Below are 20,977 nucleotides of genomic sequence, written 5' to 3' on the forward strand. Positions count from 1 at the left end.
TAGTGCAGCTTTGAATGTGCCCAGGGGCTCTGCTAATTGCCTTTCACTTGGCTCTGTCCTGAGCTGGCAGGAACAAAGAAGCAATGGAGCTCAGCCAAATGCCATCCATGTATAGCATCAAAATGAAATGTCGCTCATAGACAGCCGTGAAGCTCTGAAACCCTCCCGCTCCTTTTTTATGTGAGGAATGAAACAGTTTAAAGTTATCAGCAAGGGGCTTGGCTGAATGTAGCAGTTCCCACCTTTCAGAACTATTATTCCAGGATCTCTGCTGACTTACTGCATCAAGTTGAAAACTACAGTATTGTCTCCACTAGTTAAAGTGGACACAGCAGCAGAAAGAGCAATATCCTATTTAACTGAATATTTGTAATATTAAAGATGAACCTGATATCCAACATTAGTTCAGACCATTATAGAGAGAGGATATATGCTGCGTCCTCCAAACAGATGCAGAAGCGTCAGACCAGCAGAGTTAATTGAGCTAAGCCTGGCTGAAAGGGTCCACACTAAATACATCTATCTGCAGGATATAACATCAGCTCTAGGAACTGCATTCAGATTAGGTCCCTCCCCATGGATTGGGATATTTAGATTGCACATTCTGGTTTGAGCCCAATTCAACTAAAAAATTAAGTTACATCCAAAATAAATCAAAATTATTAATTTATACATTTTTATTTTCAATGCATAGTAATCTCATAACTTCAGTTCTCTTGCACACAGTAGGATAAATTACACTAAAAGTGTACTGTATTGTATAAAACAAAATGCATATTGAATGTTACAAATGGCAAGGTAAAGAACATTTTCATAGTGTCATATTATATTTCACTGGCTTTTTTCTCCACCTCAATAACCTGCAGAAATTATGCTCTCTGTATTACTCAGCAAAAGATCTCAGAGAAAACATATGTTTTCATAAATATGACATGTATGTTTCAAAATTGGCTCCTACCCCATGTGCAAGCTAAGCGAACATCCCTACTAAGCATGTCAGAATTAAGTGGCACAGGCAAAATTACGTCTTAGTGCAGTAGTATGCACAATAGACTTTTTTTATTTCTTTGTTTTTTCGCTATTAGTATAGCTGAACAAAATACAACAGCTGATGAAAAGATGCCTCTCGAGATGCTTTAAAACTGCCTGTTGTCCACAGATGCTTAATTGCTTGTTGTCCATGTAAGTTGTGTAAATTTTTCAATGCTGAATATTTTCTCAATAAAATCAATTTGTAGCACCTGAAAGTAGAGAAGAGGCCACAGGAAGAAAATCGGTATGAGTATATAATAACAAATCACAATGGAGGGGAGCGCAGCCCAGTCATTCTTAGGGATTTGGGACTAGATCCACAAAGGGATTTAAGTGACCAAACTGCCACTTTAGGCACCAAAATCTAAATTTTTGTTCTTCAAAAAAACCCTTCAGCTGCCACTTAAGTCTGAAGTCCTTATGCACCTAGATTGCCACTGGTAAACTCCCCTCAGTGCCTACAATTTCATTAGTAAAGTGTCTTAAATATTTAAAAATCTGTCAGTGAGCATATGATGCCTCACTCTAGATGCCTGGCTCCCAGCTCATGTCTAAGTCCCAATAGGATTCTTAAACTAAGCATTTTCCTGCCTAGCTCACTTGCACCTTGGTCTCCAAAGTCTCACCTGAGTGCCTCATTCTCACACTTTCTCTATCCCAGTGACTATTATACACAGTCGAATAACTTTAACAGGAGAGATTGGGAGAAACCCATCCCAGAATCCCCCAGGGGCCAATGGTTGGGGCACTCACCTGGTGGGGGTGGAGATCCAAAAGTCTATTCCTTTCTCTGTATAAAGCAGAGGAGGGAATTGAACCTGAGTCTCTCTCAGCCGAGGTGAGTGCCCAACCACTGGCTAAAAGTACAGGGGGCACCACTACTTCCTCCTCCTTTTTGGTGAGAAATGGCTAAGGTAGCTAATTCCAGGAGACAGTTCAGAGCTGAGCATCCAAAGCAGAGGGCAGCACTTCCCTCCAACCTGGACTTAAATACCTACCTCCCTTTTTGGGGGGAGGGGGAACCTAATTGCTCACCCTTCTCCTCAGCATTTCCTACAGGCTAGCTTCGGTGGCTCTACATTCAATTTGCTGGCTTTTGTAGATTCCGTTCTTCAGCACGTAACTCTCCCCATGCATTGTATAGGGAGCATGGGTAGCTAACTTGGGGCTATAGAGTCCACTAGACTGCAGGGTGCCTGCAGGCATTGCAACATTGAATCTCAGTCCCCTTCGTGGAACTAGTCCTTGGTCTATTGACATGTGTTTTCACTCAGGGCTACACAGAGGTTATGCCCATTTGGAGTTCACTGCAGGACCTTGGTCTAAAAGACATGACTGTATGTTGTGTAAAATACTTATAATGGAAGAGCCTAGGAAAGGCTTTCTAATGAACCAAAAAGGCTAAGTTTTCAAAAGCATTTTTTTTAAGTTTACATACTTCTAAATTACACAGGATAACTAATCATTTAAACAGATTTCCCATTGAACTGTCAGCATTAGTTATAAGGTGAGTGAGGTAATATCTTTTACTGGAGCAACCTCTATTAGTGAAAGAGACAAGCTTTCAAGTTATACAGAGCTCTTCTCTTGACCTGAAGAAGAGCTCTTTGTTGCCTGAAAGCTTGTCTTTTTCACCAACAGCAGTTGTTCCAATAAAAGATCTTACCTCACTCACCTTCTCTCTCTAATATCCTGGAACCAACACAGCTACAACAACATTGCAAACAATATTAGTTATGGTTTAATATTAAACTAGGTATGCAATAGCAGTCTAATTGACTTTTCATTTTAAGTAATAAGCATTTTGGAAGATCAGTTAGGTTCTAAAATTGTATCTTTCTTCTTCAGGTATTTTAATAAGAAAATGTATACATTTAGTGCACCACTGTATTCCAGGCTCCTGTACCACTGGCTATATTTAATAACACAGCAAGTAAAAACACCCCTGTTTGAAAAAGATTGCCCTATCTGTGAGAAATTCTATTGTGTCTTATAAGGTTGAAGTTATGCAAGAGTGACAGCAGAAATGGGACAAGGAGAGGATAGTCATCCAAGTTCAAAGGTAGATAGATGATCAAAGATTAAATACAAGAAAAGAAATGATTCTATTCAAGTTGAAGATAGGACACTGTAACCTAAATAAATGCTTAGCTTTAATTAAAACTCTTGGAAACTGCCTCTGCGCTGTGGTAAGTTCTCAAAGTCGTGAGAACTTTATTTATTGCTTGAAATGTTATATGGGAAGACAGTGAGAGAGATTAGGTTATCCCTAAAGGATAGGATATCTCAATTTTCATTTGAAAATGTCTCTAGTTATAAAAAAGTAGAGAGCAGAAAAGATTAGATCCATTTTAAATTACAGTGTATAGAGATGGCATGAAAATATTTCGTTTTCTAAAGGTAGTTCAAGAGATGGAAAGGGTAGAATCCTTAAAAGCATTTTCTCATGACTGATAGCAGCATAGGACGAACAGAAGGCGGCAAAGGCTGTCAGTGAAAATGAGAAAAGAAGGAGCTGAAAGAGAGCTTAGCTCAGTTGTGAGAGGTATTAGATTAAAGAAATCAAATGAAAACTTGTAGAGGAAGCAAGAGCAGCCTGGTATAAATAAACAGCAAAACATTCTGCCTAGCAGTCACTGCATAGAAAACGGGTTGGTGAATACTGGACCTAAACAAATAAATCTAAGGGTAATGAAATGGAATTCTACTTTCTTTTAATTAATCTCTAATATGAGGGAAAGTATTTTTAAAAGGAAAAACAAATAGCTTTGATTTATTTTGTCCCTACTTAAGGAAAACACTTAAGCATGTGTTAAAAATTAAACACATGCTTAAAAAAAAATTGAAGTGCTTTCCTGAATCAGGGCCTTAAATCAAGGATGTCATTTGAACACAAATAAATCCAAATAAGGGGTAGTTACCAACCCTGAATGTGTGTTTTAATATCTGAGCCTTTGTAGGAGCTGGAGGGGGAGTAGATGGGAACAGAGTGGTAGAAACCAGAAAGGAGGGGAGACAGACTGAGAAGAGAGGCAGGAACAGTAGGTGGGGATGCAGGGAATCAGGAATCAGGATGGGGAAGTCCATAGAAGGAGATGGAGATAGAGTCCAGAGTTGGGGTGAATAGAAGTAGAGAGACTATGGGCACAGAGGCAGCAGACTTTATAACCACTAAAACACACTCCCCTACAGAATCTGGAATTGAACCCAGGATTCTTGAGTCGCTACATTTCTTTGCTATCAGCAAATATCTGTGAAATCCACTGGCAAAGCATATGCATCACCCCCTCCTTAGTAACTGGTTGACAAAAGAGGACAAGAGCCTATTACTGCTACAATTACTCCGTCAGCTCGAATAATCTGTTGATCAAAAGGTCCAAGCCCTGCTGATGATCCAAATTATAGGCCATATGGTTCCACATAATGGATTTTCTGTTTTTCCAATTTGTTTGTTTGCTTGCTTGAAATTAGTAAATTATATCCAAAGAACCATGTTAACCTTTTCTTTATATAATATCACCCCCAAACCTTAAGGTTGCAAAGTCCAGCACTAAAAAGTTAGGGAATGCCAGAATTAAGACTGCTTTAATTCAGCCCACTTGTACACATGCATTATTATATAGTTTGACTATATGATCACACATTATTTTCCCCGCACAGGACTCTGCCTCATTCAGTGCACAAGATGCACGGTGCTATTGGAATTAATCAGGGTTATATAGTGAGTGAGGCTATGGTCTGTAGACTCTCTGCATCATTTGTTGCAGAATTGCAGAAGTTTGAAGGTGTTTAGGCAGGAGACTGCAGGAAGAGAAAGGATAGTTCCATGGTTAAGGTAGCTGCATGTCATCCTGGAAAACTCTATTCCATTCCTTTCTCACATGCCGAATTCCTGTGTGATGCTGGTCATCACCTAAACAAACATTTTCAGCGAGCCACTAAATGTGTATTCCTCCATTTTTTGGATGTCCAGTGTGAGATACCTGGGGCCAGATTTGGAGAAGTGCTGGGCTCTCACAACTGCAACTCCCTCCCTGAGGAATTGGAGTCTATCCCTCTCTGCCACCAAATTTGTGTGTGATGCTGGGCCCTCAAATACCATGGCGACAGCACCACAGAAATGCCATGAGGAAATAAATAATCTTGCATTCAGTTCAGAGTTTGGTTGGTGTGCATTAAATAGGCCTGAGGGCACACACTGAATATGGAGGATTAAAGAGAAATATTGAATAACTAACCATTCAGTGAATGAGGCAGGGGTCCTGTAGAAAACCAGTATGTGATTCTGTAATTAAAGGCTGTATCATAATGCAAATAAAAATAGGGTTGAATTAAGATTGTGGGATCAGCCTTAATTCCGGCATTTCTGTTAACTTTCCTTTAATGTCGTTTTTTTGAGATGTAATTCATAACGTAAGCCTTGACGCTATGCTTAGGAGTGTGCAAAATGAAAACCGACAGTCCCTGCCTGGAAGAGTTTATTTGCACTGCCTAGGCATAACAGGGAGGTTTAACAATGCCGTTTTAATCTAAAATTAGTATCTTTATGTCTTGGGTTTATATCCAGCACTTTACATTATTGGAACATACATTAAGATGCATAAATTGAGAATATGCAGAAATGTATAGACTAAAAAGAAAGGGTTTATTATAACAGTACTTGAGAACATATTGTAACCAAAACCTTTACATTTTTCACCTACCTGATTTTCTTGGTTACTTGTGAAGTTAGTAATCATATGTGTCTGTCCATCATAAGTGACAGTAACATTTGTAATCTGTTGGTTTCCTATTCCCCAGATGTTCATATAGCCAAAATTCAATGGATTTGTGTCAGTTAGGAAGTTGTTGTGCACCACACTTATATTAACAGTACTCTGAAAAAATTGACAAAAATACAGGAGAATAATAAAATGGAGTAATATCAAAACAGGAACACATATCATCTTCCAAATAGAGTAAAGTACAGCAATTTAATCCAAGCATCCAGAGACCATGGGCCAAATTCACACCTACTGCAATTTCATTGCCAATAGAATAGGATCTAATAATGTCACTTCTGATTTGGCCCTCAAGTACTCTGTAGCACAAACACTTATTTAAGCTGCAAAAACAGGAGCTGACAGATATGTTCACAATCCCATAATTAATTCCTAATGTTTATTTTTCCTTATTTTCTTGGCTAATGGCAGAATTAAAAAAGGAATTGAGTATCTCAGCCATAAGAGTCATCTCCATTCTATCCTCTTCTCACTCGTCTTTCCTTACCATCTGGATAATTTTTCACTAGTTGCTTTAATAAAGTGGAAGGTTGCCTTCCAGTCTTCTTTTGTTCACTGGTTGTATGAAGTGTGCTCATCACATGTAAAACATTTTTTGTGTCCGGGTGATAAAAATACCTTATAGGAGAGGCAGCCTTTTTAGTTCATTGTTCCAGGCATACAACAAAAGTATTGTTTCTGAAGCAATTTGCAAAAACTTCACATTCACCATATTACTGTTGTTTTTCATGACCCCAAGGAAGTTTAAGACAGGAGACAGGCATGGTATTATCCTTGGCAATTCTCGTTGTCCTTTACCTGACTTTGACTTTATTCTTAAGTGGTTGAATTTCAAGACCAGGAGATACTGTGCAAGTTCCTCATTGGGATCACTCAGAGTCTCATAAGGCTACTCCAGAAGAAGTCTGATGGAGGGCTAGGGACCATTTATCCTACCACACCTGGGCTTCATCATGTTTGAACAAATTGAACATAAAATATTTGTTTCCTAACAGGACAGTTCCTCCCAAGACTGAGCTGCTCTTTGTGAATGTTCTAATCCAAACTTCCCAGCACAGATCACAAGATAATTGAAGTATTCAAGTCACCACAGCCCGAGAAAATTCACCGCAGGATACATAAGAAACTAACTGAAGCAATCTTGGAACCCTTAGCAAATATCTTTGAGAACTCATGGAGGATGGGTGAGGTCCCAGAGGACAGGAGAAGGAAAAATGTAGTATTTATCTTTTAAAAAGGGAACAAGGAGGACCTGGAGAATTATAGACCAGTCAGCCTAACTTCAATACCTGTCAAGAACAAATCATGCCAAACCAACCCAATTTCATTTTTTGATGGAATTGCTGGCCTTGTGGATGGAGAGAAGCAGTAGAAGTAATATAGCTTGATTTTAATAAGACTTTTGACACAGTCCCCCATGACAGTCTCTCAAGCAAGCTAGGGAAATGTGGTCTAGCTAAAACACTAATGTGGGTGCAAAACTTGTTGAAAGACCATATTCAAAGCGTAGTCATCAATGGTTTGCTGTTGAATTGGGAGGATGCATCTAGTGGGGTCCTACACGGGACCAGTGCTATTCAACATTTTCATTAATGACTTAGATAATGTAGTGGAGAGTATGCTTATAAAATTTGCAGATGACACCAAGCTTCAAGGGGTTGAAAGTATTTTTGATGACAGGATTAGGATTCAAGGTGACCTTGACAAATTGGATAGTGGGTCTGAATTCAACAGGATAAAATTCAATGAAGACAAGTGCAAAGTACTCTATTTAGGAAGGGGGGAAAAATCAATCTCACAAATATAAAATGGGGCATAACTAGCTAGGCAGTAGTACTGCTGAAAATGATCTGGGGGTAACAGTGGATCACAAGCTGAGTATGAACCAACAGCATGATGTAGTTGCAAAAAGCCTAAATCATTCTGTGGCGTATTAACAGGAGTGTTATATGTAAAACACAGAAGGTGACTGTAACTGCTCTACTTGGCACTGGTGAGGCCTCACCTGTGTATGGTTTCTGGGTGCCACATTTTAAGATGTGGACAAATTGGAGGGAGTCCAGAGGAGAGCAACAAAAATGATAAAAGGTTTAGAAAACCTGAAGTATGAGGAAAGGTTAAAAAAAACCTGGGCTTATTTAATCTTGAGAAAAGATGATGGAGTGGGAGCCTGATAACAGTCTTCAAATAGGTTAAAGGCTGTTATAAAGAGGACAGTGATCAAGTGTTCTCCATGCCCACTGAAAGTAGGACAAGCAAGAGAGAGGTTGGGTAGATATTAGGAAATCAAGTCTAATATAAGTACTGGAATAGGCTTCCAAAGGAGGTTGTGGAATCTGCATTTGTGGAGGTTTTTAAGAACAGGTTAGACAAACACCTGTCAGGGATGGTTTAGGTAAACTTGGTCCTGCCTCAGCATGGGAGGCCGGACTGAATGACCTCTCGAGGTCCCTTCCAGCCCTACATTTCTATGATATAATTAACATGCAGGAATGTTGCAATGAATGGTATGGGTACAATGGGAAACAGTTAAATGATTGTAAAAAGAATGATTGTAGATATAATTTTAAATAAAACTATTGAGTCTTGAAAAATTTTCATTGGGAGGTAAAAAAAGAACTTAAAAATGACAATATATATATATATATAAATACATACCTGGCTTGCGGCAAATGTTGCTAAGAAATAATTACCATTTTCATATGTGTCTATAAAAGAAGAAAAAAATCAGTAGAATAAAATCTATTCTATTACCAAAAAATTAAATAAAATGCACCTAAATTTTTACAAAACCAATACCTTTCCGAAATTTTTGTTTGCTGTTTTCAGTTTAAACATTACAATCAAATGATCACATAACACCTGTTCGCTGTTCTCATATTTCTATAAATACCATATTTAATTAGTGTTATGCAATTAGTGTACAAATTAGTTCCAAGTTTGAAAGGACAGTTACCTGTTCTGTAACTGGCGTTCTTCGAGATGTGTTGCTCATGTCTATTCCACAGTAGGTGTGCATGCTCGCCACGGGCACCGGTGCCGGAAGTTTTCCCCTTAGCAGTACCTGTACTGGGGGAGCACCGCGGCGACCCCTGGAGTGGCACCTGTATATTGCGCTATAAGGGGAGCCACGGGCTCCCCCCACCCCTCCCCCCACCCTCGGTTCCTTCTTGACGGGCAACTCCGACAGAGGGGAAGGAGGGCAGGGTGTGGAATAGACATGAGCAACACATCTCAAGATGTAACGCCAGTTTCGGAACAGGTAACTGTCCTTTCTTCTTCGAGTGATTGCTCATGTGTATTCCACAGTAGGTGATTCCAAGCAATATCTGTAAGAGGTGGATAGGAGTTCACGATAGTTCAGGACGGAGTACCACCCTGCCGAACCCGGCGTCATCCCTAGACTGGGAGATGATCGCGTAATGCGAAGTAAATGTGTGAACTGGGGCCCAAGTGGCCGCCCTACAAATGTCTTGGATGCGGACATGGGCGACGTAGGCAGCTGATGAGGCCTGAGCCCTCGTTGAGTGTGCCCTAATGATTGGTGGCGGGGGCACCCCTGCGAGATCATAGCACGTGCGTCTGCACGAAGTGATCCAGTGGGAAAGCCGCTGGGTGAAGATAGGCTGCCCCTTCACCCGCTCGGCCGAGGCAATAAAGAGCTGCGTGCTCGGGACCGGCAGGCTCCTGATGTCCTTCGCAGCCTGCATAGCCTCCGGTGTCGACAGCATCCGTACCGGTGGGGATGCGTGTGTGGACGGCACCGGGCTGCTCCGCTCCATATGAGTCAGAGGCCTTGAGCCCAGGGGGGACCGAGGCTGCCCGACGCAGGACCAGCCTCCCCTCTTTCCTTGTCTCGGCGCCGCTGCGAGGCAGGGCCCTTTCCTTGCTTTTTGGAGGGAGAGCGGCGCTGACTGGTCGAGGGAGCCTCGCTACGCACCGACGATGGGGCGCTGGGCGCCGAGTCCGTTCGGCGTGCCGGAGTTGGGGCCAACGCCAACTCCATCAGGAGAGCTCAAAGTCTAACGTCTCTCTCCTTCTTGGTCCTTGGTTTGAATGACCTGCAGATCTTACAGTGGTCGCTGATGTGAGTCTCACCCCGGCAGCGGAGACACTCAGTGTGCGGGTCACTCCTAGGCACAGAACGGCGACAGGAGTCACACGACTTGAAGCCTGGGGCACGGGGCATGCCCCGAGCCCACTCTAACAACTGAAGAACAATCCACGAATGGTACCACTAAGGTCGAGAAGAGAAGGCTACAGCAGAGCTGGAGCACAAAGTTTCGACTACCTTCACTGGCGGCAAGAAGGAACTGGGGGGGGGAGCCCGTGGCTCCCCTTATAGCGCGATATACAGGCGTCACTCCAGGGGTCGCTGCGGTGCTCCCCCAGTACGGGTACTGCTAAGGGAAAAGCTTCCGGCACCGGTGCATGTGGCGAGCATGCACACCTGCTGTGGAATACACAGGAGCAATCACTCGAAGAAGAACTATAGTATTTCAGCTGACAGACCTAGAATTCTGCAGAAATTTTCAAAAGAAACTTGTTTGTAGATTTTTAAATAAGGAAATAATTACAACTAACTGCCCTTAAGGATATTTGGCAATTATTTCAAATTAAATTAAAGGATCCTCATGGTCCACTATGTGAGAGTCATGTACAAATATAGGAAATATCTGAGAGATGGGTGGATAGCTCCTTGCACTCACCTGCCTTAGGCATCTGTGCAGAGCTGGGTACAAACTAGCCCTAGGTTTATATACCAAATCTAAGCAACATACTCCTGGCCCTGCACCCCCATCCATGAACAGTTGGTACTCTGGGTAATGCAAAGAGTAGAAAGGAGTGTGGCTTGAGCACATTGTGTTCTTGGACCATTTTGGGCCAGCAAATAGCCTGGAGGCTGTTCTAACTGGTGCATGTTAGGAACAGCCAAGAATCAGCCTCTGGAAGGAGGGAGCAAAAAGCCACCTATACTCCCACCTTCAGACACCTCTGAGGAGATGGCCCCTAATATGTCAAACATCTTAATTTAAAATTTTTTAACTGTTTAAATCAGTTTGGCCCTGATCCTGTTTTACCTGTATGCTGTCACTTGCAGGAGTGGAGCCCATCTTTGATATTATACCAAAAGTGATCACACTTACCAATGCTTATTCCATCATCCCAGTAAAGCTGACCTTGAGCGACCTTGTTATCATCCAAAGCAACAGTAAGTCCCATTAAGTTTTGTCGGCTACAAAAATAAAAAGGAAGCCAGAAAGAACATTCATTGGAGTCACAGCTGTACATATTGTGACAACTGGAAGCTGACTTCTGGATTCCCTGACACACACTCACAAATATATGCACCATTCTCAGTGACAATATACTTTTCCATTACATCATCAGACTGAGCAGGCATTGTGTACTTAAAAAGAAATAGCAATATGATTCTTATTTAGGACCAATTCTTGTCAACTCCTGTTCATCTGAGTAATCTTATACACGTGAGTAAAATCAATGGGTTACTCATGAATTTCAGCATTATTCACTCAAGGGATGCAGGATCATGGCCATAATTTCCAAGCTCAGAATTATGGGGAAAGACAAAGAACAAACAAACTGGGAGCTCATGCAGCCTTTGTTCTGCATGCACAACTCCCTTACACATCAATGGGATTTACATGGTTGGAAGCAGGGGAGTGCTAAGTGTGGCCTTTAAAAAAAAAAAGATACTGTAAAATAAAGAAACATACAAATATGTTTTTCTTACTGTATTATTGCTAATAAGGGTCCTACAGAGGATACAAATCTCATCCATGTCACTGAGGTCTCAAAAGCTGAGTAAATAAACGTCACTCACTTTCCAAGGTACAAATTAACAGATCAGTTCTAATTTCCATGTAGACAATTGTTAATATTGAGTAAAATATTAGCATTGTTTTTCAAAAATTACTGTAAAATTGTTTTAAAGGAAATGCTCCAATTTACTTCATTTACCTTTGATTGGTATTAAGACCAGGGTCTTGCCAGGGGATGATGTAACCGCCCCGGATATGAAGATTGATATGCTCAAGAGGTGCTGGCAATGTCTGTAATTGTCCTCTTACTTCAAGATATTTTCCCTATAAAGGAGGATTTTCTTGAGTAGGAAGGCATAAAAAATTGTGTTGAATGCAATTTTGCTCACAAATGTACAATACATCTTTCCTTTGCCTGAGAAGTCAAGTAGTGATGCACCTACACATCATTTTACACAATTAACTCACTGAAACATTAACTGAAATCCATAAATATGGCCATTTCCAAATCCATCTGTGATGCAATAGTAATAAACTGTGCTATAGCTTTAAGTAAATATTTGATTCATGTGCTACATCATAAGGAGCACTATACTTTGGCTACAAGTTGGTTTTGCTTTCTTTGTTTTGTTTTGTTTTTTAACTTTTCTGGTGCTTTAACTGCAAAATATTGACACTTCAGAGGTGACACTTCAGCCACAGGACAAAGAGGAGTTACGCTTTGTGTCTGATATATCAGGTGCATGAGCTAGCTGTTATCATGCAATGTGCCTACATACACACATATCTCATTGTATCAAGGCAAAGTAATGAAGAAACTCAAAATAAAATGATTTGTTATCCAGGGGGAACCAGACAGTCACTCTGAAACACCTCTGCTTTTCTGTATACTGGCATTTCCATATATTCAGCAGTTGCGTTTTAAAATGGTGACAGCAGAACTGGTTGCATGCGAAAACAAAACAGTATTTGATTAATCAAAGTTTTCTATTAAAAATGGCAACTATTGACAAATAATATTTGACCAGTCCTAGGTGGTCACAATTATTTGACCCTTTCCTAAGTTTTGGGTGCTCAATTAGAGTTTAGTATCTTTTAAAATAACTGGAATATAATATTAGGGCCTGACCATGCAAGCTGCTGAGTGCATTCTGAGAGGCACTGATGTCGATGGGAATTAAAGGTGCACAGTATTTCTAAGGAAGTATTCAGAACTTTCTAGGATCCAATTCTTTAAAAAGGTCTATTATACAGAGAACACTCTTAAGTTGCTTACCGTGTAATAATCATACCAGCGTGCATTGGGTATATAAGCATTCACTTCTGTACCTCCCTGAAATGTGAAAGCACACTTATAATAAGAATTAACACTTAAATCAATGTTTTTATACACTTCCTTTTAAATGTTCATTCCATAAAGAACATAAATATTGAAATGCTTACTTCATCCAATACAGGGCTAATCAGCAGTGCTGGGCCCCACAAAAACTGTTTGTATATATCCCACGTCTTTTTGTCTTCCACAAACCTAAAAGAATGAAAACATTGTCAATCACGGCTTAATCTTTTCAGTCTTATTTTTAATTCTGGGCACACAGTCAGGTTAATGCCGCCAATCAATTCCACTTGCCAGGAGGCCCCCATACAGAAGTGAAACACCATTTTTCTATGTGGTTAAAGTTACTGACGTGCCATTGAAAGAGCATCATTAGCTGGATAAACTCCCTTTTTTCAGTTCATGCCACCTAGATTGCACTTCCCTACAGGAAGGGACAGATTGTCTGCTATTGTGTCTCCAATTAGTGAGAGGTGGGGAAGGGCGAGTCAGAACAGAGAAGGACAAAGGGCTACGGAAAGGGGTGTATGCATAGCCTCATATAGGTCATAGGGAAAAAGCATGTGTGAGGTTTATGACTGGGCAAAGACTGAACTCCTGCTTCATAACGATTCAGTTATTCTGTATCAATGTTGCTGTCAAACACTTAATACTTACTCGTGAAGCAGAGGACGTGTTACAGTGCTACCAAGAACATGGGATTCATGCATTAAAGTGTAGAGATAAGGTAACAGTGTGTATCTTGTATTGAGTACGTCCCTGGAAATATTTTGAAATTTTTCATCAAAGAAAACAGGATCTTGCCTCTAAAAATAAAGATAAAACAGGGTTACTATTTGTATTCGAAAATCTCTCTTGTGTCCACCTTTCTGCCAACGGGAAATGCATGTGGGCATCCAATAGCAGAATTTGGCTTTATTGACTAAAGTTCAAACAAAAAGTTTTAGACAATTAGAAACCAGCACATTTAGAGATCTCCAATAAACTGAAAGTGAAGCATGCATCTTTGTGGGTCCAAATCAAGTCCAAATAACGCTGGTTGTAGCTGAAGTCTGCTCTGCTGGCTTCCTGGGAAATGAAGTCCGCTCCCTTTCCAAACAGCCAAACGGCAGGCATGATACTGTGGTAAAGGACACTGAAATGTAGGTTCTGATCCAAGCCCCAATGAAGTCAATGGAATTGTTTCCATTGATTTCCATGGATGCTCAATCAGGACCTAGTTTAGGGTGAATAATCCTTTTGTTATTACAGAGCACTACCTTGGAAAGGAACTGCAGCTAATGCTATTTGAATTGACTAATCTCGGTGGCATATAATTTACAGAGAACCGTCAACTCACCATAGTTCCTATCACATTATGATTTCTAGAATAGGTGTAAAATGATCCAAGCTGCATCCAGCGGGCACACATTTCATATGTTGTATCATTGAAGAAGCCACAGATATCTGCTCCAATCTAAAAGCATTTAAAAGGTAATTAGATCTGAATATTGTAGATGACTAGAATGGTATAAAAACATTTAGAATAGGAATTTAAACTAATAACTTAACTTACATAGGAAATTCCAAAGAGGCCAAACTCCATTATACCTGCCAAAAAATCCAAAAATAAATCAGACAAACTTTTCAGTTGCATCTTTCTCTATCAGGCCAAATGAGGAGGGATTCTTAGCAGGGGAGGTGGGGCCAGATGGGATTCCCTACAGACAAGGATACTGTCTTGGTCCCACTTCCCCATGATATAAAACTGTAAAATGGCACAATTCCACTTTCTTGCTGTGATATCATCCAAACTTACTGAGTTGCTTTTCTTAGTAGTTTACATGACAACACAACATAAACCTCAGCCTAAGCCTTATAGCTTGAATGGTTCTAGGGTTTTCCTTATCTGTGTGATCCCTCTTTGCTTCTAGAGCCATATATCTGAGAAAGCTCCACAGATTGGAGTTACACCCCTACATTGCAACTAATCAGACACTTGATACAACCTTACAGTGATTCAGCAAAAATACTGTTGCCTCTTTATGCATGGTTCAATCACCCAGTGTCCGGATGACTCAATGAAAGAAGTTCTGCATCCCCATTCAAGCTCCAAGGATTTGTCCCTCTCTTACTGAAACCCTCTCATCTCCCAGTACAAAATCACCTAGCAGTTTTCCCATGTCAGTTAGCATCTGGAGACTAGCCAGCATCCCACTGGTTATGTAGTGGTTTTCCAAATGTTGATTTTGTACTATACGGCATAGAACCGTGTGCTGTATGTCACAGGAAATGTGATTTCCTGTAGATCTGTGGTAAGCTCATGCAGTTGATCTTAATTAATCACCTCTCTGAGTGCCCTATGATCTTTTGGTCATGCTAATTTGGAGATTCTTGATATTTCAGCTCCTTACGTTGTACCTTCATTAATGTGTTTTTAAATACGTGTAGCATCAACTGAACAGCCAGTCTTAGCTGTCTTAGTCTATCTGACAAAGATGTTTAATTTTGTTTAAGACAATAGCTCAGGTTGGATACAACTTAACATGTGTAAAGGTTGCTCAGATGTTACTTATTCATCAATGAGGAGAGATGTCCTACACTGGGCAATCCTAAGAAGTTCATTCAGGCTTTAGGGCTACTCCCTATATTGAAAATAGTGATAATATCAGAAATAGCTCTAAAAACAAAATTAACTCCTAGTGCAGCCATTGTGCTTCAGCAGACTTTTTTCCTTTGTGATGGTTTAAAGCTTGAGGGCCATTAAAATAAGTTACTCCTCATACCAATAATAGATTTTTCAAGCTGGTCCCATCTTGCATAGTTATCACCAAGCCAGTGACCTGCCCATTGTCCACTAGAGGGATACGTTGATCGGGTGATAACAATTCCACGTTCCCCTGTGGCATTGCGTACAGCACTAATATCAAAAATACAAACATAAGCACATTAGATGTGGCAACCATAGAAAAAAATCCTTTCTATAAAATATCTAATTAGGAGACTGATCCAATGGAGAGACCACGTTTCTATGGAAAATGTAGTTCTTAGCTTCTGAGGCCTTGATCCGATAGCCGTGTATGCACATGTTTAACTTTACTGAGAGTAGTTATATGGAGTTAAGAAGAATTAGTCGCATGAGAAAAGTTACTTATGTGCATAAACGTTTACAGGATGAGGACCTAGATCAGAACTACTTGCCAGTGGGGAGAGAGTTGGGCCTGCTGCCTTTGCAATCAGCATCAGAGTTCTCCAGAACAAACCTGTGAAGTGCTCAGCCCCTCTCAGGATGAAGCACTGGGAGCACAAGGATACAAACTGTCCTGGGACTGAGTGGAAGAAGGGGCATAATTTCTTGCACACCCACATGTGGCACACTCTGGCCCTTAATATTTTTCACACCAGATTAACATTTTTTAAATGTTATATTATGCACTACACCATGAAATAATACCAGTTTGCACTTCTGTAGTATTTAGGGTGACCAGACGTCCCGATAAAATCGGGATGGTCCCGATTTTATATTTAGGCGTTTGTCCCGCGTCCCGACCACAATTAGTCCCGATATTTCGCGGTACTCTTTTTTTTTTTTTTTGCTCCACCAGCAGCACTCGGCTTTATTTTTTAATACAAACTTCAACAAAAGTTTCATATTTTGGTATGGATCCGATCAATTCTCTTTTCCAAGCACATAAATAAGAGAGGCAATTTAATTATTATAGACCTGCTATATCATTGGCCTGCAAAAATAAACTCAATGGTCACCCTTTACCCTGGTAAATAAAGCTGTATTTGCTGGGACCACATTTCAGATGTCCAAGGTAGCGGTATTCGAAAATGGCAACCAGCTTTTTGGACCTGATCCAAAGCCCATTGAAGTCAACAATCTATTAATGATGGAATTGCAGAGCATCGAGGGTGAGGCTCATTTATTCCACTGAAGCTACTTCCACTGATATCAATGGAAATTACTCAGGGTTTACACCTCAGTAATTGAGGCCACAATCTGGCTACAAAGACACTAGTTTTTTGAGAAGAAAAAAGTGAAAATGACTTACTGGTAGGTAGATTGTGCCTGTGACCATCCATACAGACTGTGTACGTCATAGTGCCTCACAGGGGTCCCATCTGGCAGAAACTGTTGACTTTCCATGCACAAGGTCACGAGATCCAGCCCTTTTTCCTTTTCTGCCAAAGCTAATGAGGAGGAGATTAAAAGTCAAACCATTAAACATAATGCCAACAAGAAACCAGGTAAGTCACTCACTCTTGAAACCTCCATTTTTCCTTTACTACTGCCCTCTTTCAACTGCCTGTGTCCTGATGTATTTTGGCAAGAACATTTAGGGCCATGAATTCCCAGCAATTTTACAATAGTCGTTCCTCAAGTGGAATGATGGCATGATGTATCCCTTGATGATGTCCCTCCAATTTTTTGAGAATTTGTCTCCAAATACTATCTATGTCCAACACTCCTGTATACTAATTCATGGCCACAATATTATTACAATTTGGATATGAGCATGTACCGACTATCATTGTCCTCACCACAAAGGTGCCATTTTACTATGTGGAATCAGGACCTTAGTTTGCATGTTCTCCTTAGATTTTTAACTACAGCCCCAAGGTATATCACACGAAGTAATCTTAAATAAAAGATTATTGTTGATGCTTACAACCCTTTCCTTGCAGCATGGATTTTAATATGAAAAAATAAATTAATGCTTAATATTTTATGCAAGGTTGGACCAAATAAACTTTCTTCTTTTGGCCCACAGAGAATAATTAATAATAAAGGATCTAGTTTACAAATCTTTTCTGCTGGGTGACACAGGGTATGATTTAATAACAATGTGTGTGATAATAAGAGTGCAAACTACAGATAAGATTCCTTACGTGGCATATAAGGTGGGTTGTTTAGAAGTGGTTCTCGGCAGCCATCAACTGCTCCATTAATAAAGCTTGCTGGTTCATTCATGTCCTAATTTTTTATTTTTTTTAAAGAAAAGAACACAAATATTCAGTAACTTTGTCCTGAACCAATGTCTACTCAGATATTCAATGAACTAAAGTTTCCTAACTGTGTCGGTTTGAATTCTAAGGGGGAAATATGCCATCTACTTATAAACAAGGGAGCAAATATACACACAAATTGAATACAAATGGAAAATTCATCAGAACTCTTCTGCTGACAAATGCTGTGCTGTTACGAATGTTATTTTGTTTCCCCACTAGCTGTTGGCCTCCCTGAGCTCTGACTGAATTAATTAGGGTGCTCCCCCAAACTTGCAATTTATTTCCATACACTAAAGGCCCCTACTTCTCAGGCTCCTGGCTGAGAAGCTATGGACGTGGCTGTATAGCTCCCTATGGAGTACATCTGTGTCATTTCTGAATCAGCATGGGGAAGAGAGGAAATCACTACACAGGGCAGAGGGGTGCACTCTTTAAGCCTAGAAGCTGCTTGTGTTTCATGTTTCTCACACAGCTCCAATTCTATTACCCATATGCACGCTGAGTAGCACCATATGCCCATTGAAATGTCCCCACAGATCACTGCAATCTGAACTCTGTGCTTGTCTTCACCAGTCAAGCATTTTACTATTCAACAGGCTCCACTTTGCATATTTTACTCGATCCATCCAAAATGCTACCCCTTAATTTGTTTTATACGAGCTAACAGACAGACATTTGTGCTGGATTCAGAAACACAGAATAGAACAGTAATAGATTTTTTTTCACCGCTTGTCAAAGTACAGTATCATGATATTGATAGTGTTTATCCTAATTGGCATATCATTATTGTACTGTATTAATAAGCTGAGAAATCTCTGTGTTGACATATTTCTTTAGGAAATGGATACAGAGTAACATTTTCTGTAAATGAAAGCCATGCATATTGCAATCTCTTGAAGTTGAGATTTTCAAAGGAGTCTAGGGAATTTAGACATATCTTCCAATAAAACTAGTGTGTGTCATAATCCCCTAGACTACTTTGAAACTCAACCCAAACATTTCATATATCAGCCATTTGCATAAAACATACTGCAGGAACACAGATTTTCTTAACAGCAGGTTTTCCCTCATGGTCATAATACATTAACCCAGTTATTTTACATTGGATGGCTACAATTATTTAAAAAGCAAGGTGATCTTTTGCAGTGATTTTGGGAGAAGTTGTTAAGAGAACATTATTTGTCAAAACAATGCTGACTGATACGGCCCATTTGGTGTATGTGGATATACATTGTACACTCATCACATCTAATGATAGTACGTGATTTGTCTATGTGGTCTACATTGTTGCATTTTAAGCAATTTCATAACCTGAAATTTAACTTTTCCACAGGGATGGATGTGTACTGATAGTGATGGGAGGAAGCTTACACAGTGCCCAACTAAACAATAACTCGTTGAAGTCAATTTGTTTTAACCCCAACTGTTTTGAGCACTAAATTGACTCACAAAGATTTCACAACTGGGAAATACCCATGCAGGGGCAGGCGTTAGGATACTTTGCTAGTGCTCTGATTTCCCTTCCTGCTAACTTGCATTTCATCCACAGTTGTTCATACTGGCTCACCACAAAGTCAGACCCGATCCTTGAACTCCCACAGAAAGCATAATGAAATGCGGCCGTCAGGCACAGAGTCCCCAAAACAAACAGCATTAAACATATACATCGTGTTTGAAGTTTTTGCTGAGGCTAACACTCAGGTTTCCTCATTGTGGGCTCAGCCACTGAGATGAAGAAGCAGTCAACATGGTATTAAAAATAATGAACTACTTAGTAGCATAAAAGTTACTGAAGCCTTCTTAGAATAGTAAGAATTTCATGACACCAGTAACAAATGTCCGACAAGGTGTATTACTAAACAAAGAAACAAAACAAGAAAAGCATGCACTTACAGTCCACAGGCCATCAAATTTTATACTCTTCTCTGGATTAGCTGGATTAGTGTGGAATTCTACTATTTCTCTTTGCCACCACTGTGCTGTAGAATTGCGGAAGAAATCTGGGAAAGCTGCATAAGCTCTGTACAGCTAAAATAGTAAAATACAATATATGAAAAGAGACACAGGTATTGGATATCAAGGTATTCAACTGATTTAACAACCTAAACAAATTAAACCACTGGCTAAGATTGTAATTAAACTACAGAAATCTATTGTTAATATGTACCTACAGTGGTATGAAACTCAATCCTAAAATACGTATTCTTTGTTAACTGTTCAAGTAAACATGTCTCAGACTAAAGTAAATAGTCTCAGGTAAATAGAGCATCAGACTCAATGTATAGTCCAAATCAAAAAGAGACAGTAAGAGCACCAAAAGAATGCCACCGTGGCTAAACAGCCGAGTAAGGGAGGCCATTAGAGGCAAAAAAGGCATCCTTTAACATTTGAAAGTCAAATTCAAGTGAGGAAAATAGGAAGGAGAACAAACTGGCAAATTTATTGGGAGAGTATCATAAGGCAAAACAAGAAATAATTTGAGAAGCAACTTGTTCAAGATGTAACAATTAACAATAAGATTTTTTTAAGTACATCAGAAGCAGGAAGCCTGCCATTCAGGCAGTGGGGCCATTGGATCGCAAAGGTGTCAAGGAAGACAAGGCCATTGCAGAGAAGCTAAATGAACTATTTGCATCAGTTTTCACTGCAGAGGAGGTGGGGGAGATACCCACAATAAAGCTATTCTTTTGGGGCAACGAATCTGGATCAAGATAATTTTTGGGGGAAGAGTCTTTTGTAAAAGTAACCCATGCCTCACCATTCCATTAGAATTCTTAAAGGGGCTGAACAAGCATGTGGATAACGGTGATCCAGTCAATATAGTGTACTTGGATTTTCAGAAACCCTTTGACAAGGTCCCTCACCAAAGGCTTTTAAGCAAATTAAATAGTCATGGGATAAGAGAGAAGGTCCTTTCATGGACCAATAACTGATTGAAAGATAGGAAACAAAGGGTTGGAATAAAGTCAGTTTTCACAATGGAAAGAGGTGAACAGCAGAGACCACAAGAGTCTGTACTGGGACCTATGCTGTTCAACAAATTCATTAAT

At 40.1% G+C, this 20,977-nt stretch overlaps 1 protein-coding gene across 1 annotated transcript in view; it reads right to left on the reverse strand.

Annotated features, from left to right (window-relative positions):
- Positions 1–1,163: 1,163 nt before the first annotated feature.
- The window catches only part of SI (sucrase-isomaltase), a 152,910-nt gene continuing 133,096 nt past the window's right edge, over positions 1,164–20,977 (reverse strand). The window contains exons 57-70 of the mRNA XM_065410672.1: positions 19,821–19,955; positions 17,808–17,892; positions 16,970–17,108; positions 15,698–15,831; positions 14,488–14,522; positions 14,272–14,388; positions 13,590–13,738; positions 13,040–13,124; positions 12,873–12,929; positions 11,796–11,920; positions 10,961–11,049; positions 8,472–8,521; positions 5,736–5,909; positions 1,164–1,241 (exon numbers count right to left, since the gene is read on the reverse strand). Coding sequence (XP_065266744.1) covers positions 1,164–1,241; positions 5,736–5,909; positions 8,472–8,521; positions 10,961–11,049; positions 11,796–11,920; positions 12,873–12,929; positions 13,040–13,124; positions 13,590–13,738; positions 14,272–14,388; positions 14,488–14,522; positions 15,698–15,831; positions 16,970–17,108; positions 17,808–17,892; positions 19,821–19,955 — 1,452 coding nt within the window. The remainder of the gene's footprint in view (positions 1,242–5,735; positions 5,910–8,471; positions 8,522–10,960; positions 11,050–11,795; positions 11,921–12,872; positions 12,930–13,039; positions 13,125–13,589; positions 13,739–14,271; positions 14,389–14,487; positions 14,523–15,697; positions 15,832–16,969; positions 17,109–17,807; positions 17,893–19,820; positions 19,956–20,977) is intronic.

The sequence above is a fragment of the Emys orbicularis genome, chromosome 9, assembly GCF_028017835.1.
Source record: "Emys orbicularis isolate rEmyOrb1 chromosome 9, rEmyOrb1.hap1, whole genome shotgun sequence".
NCBI lineage: Eukaryota > Metazoa > Chordata > Testudines > Emydidae > Emys > Emys orbicularis.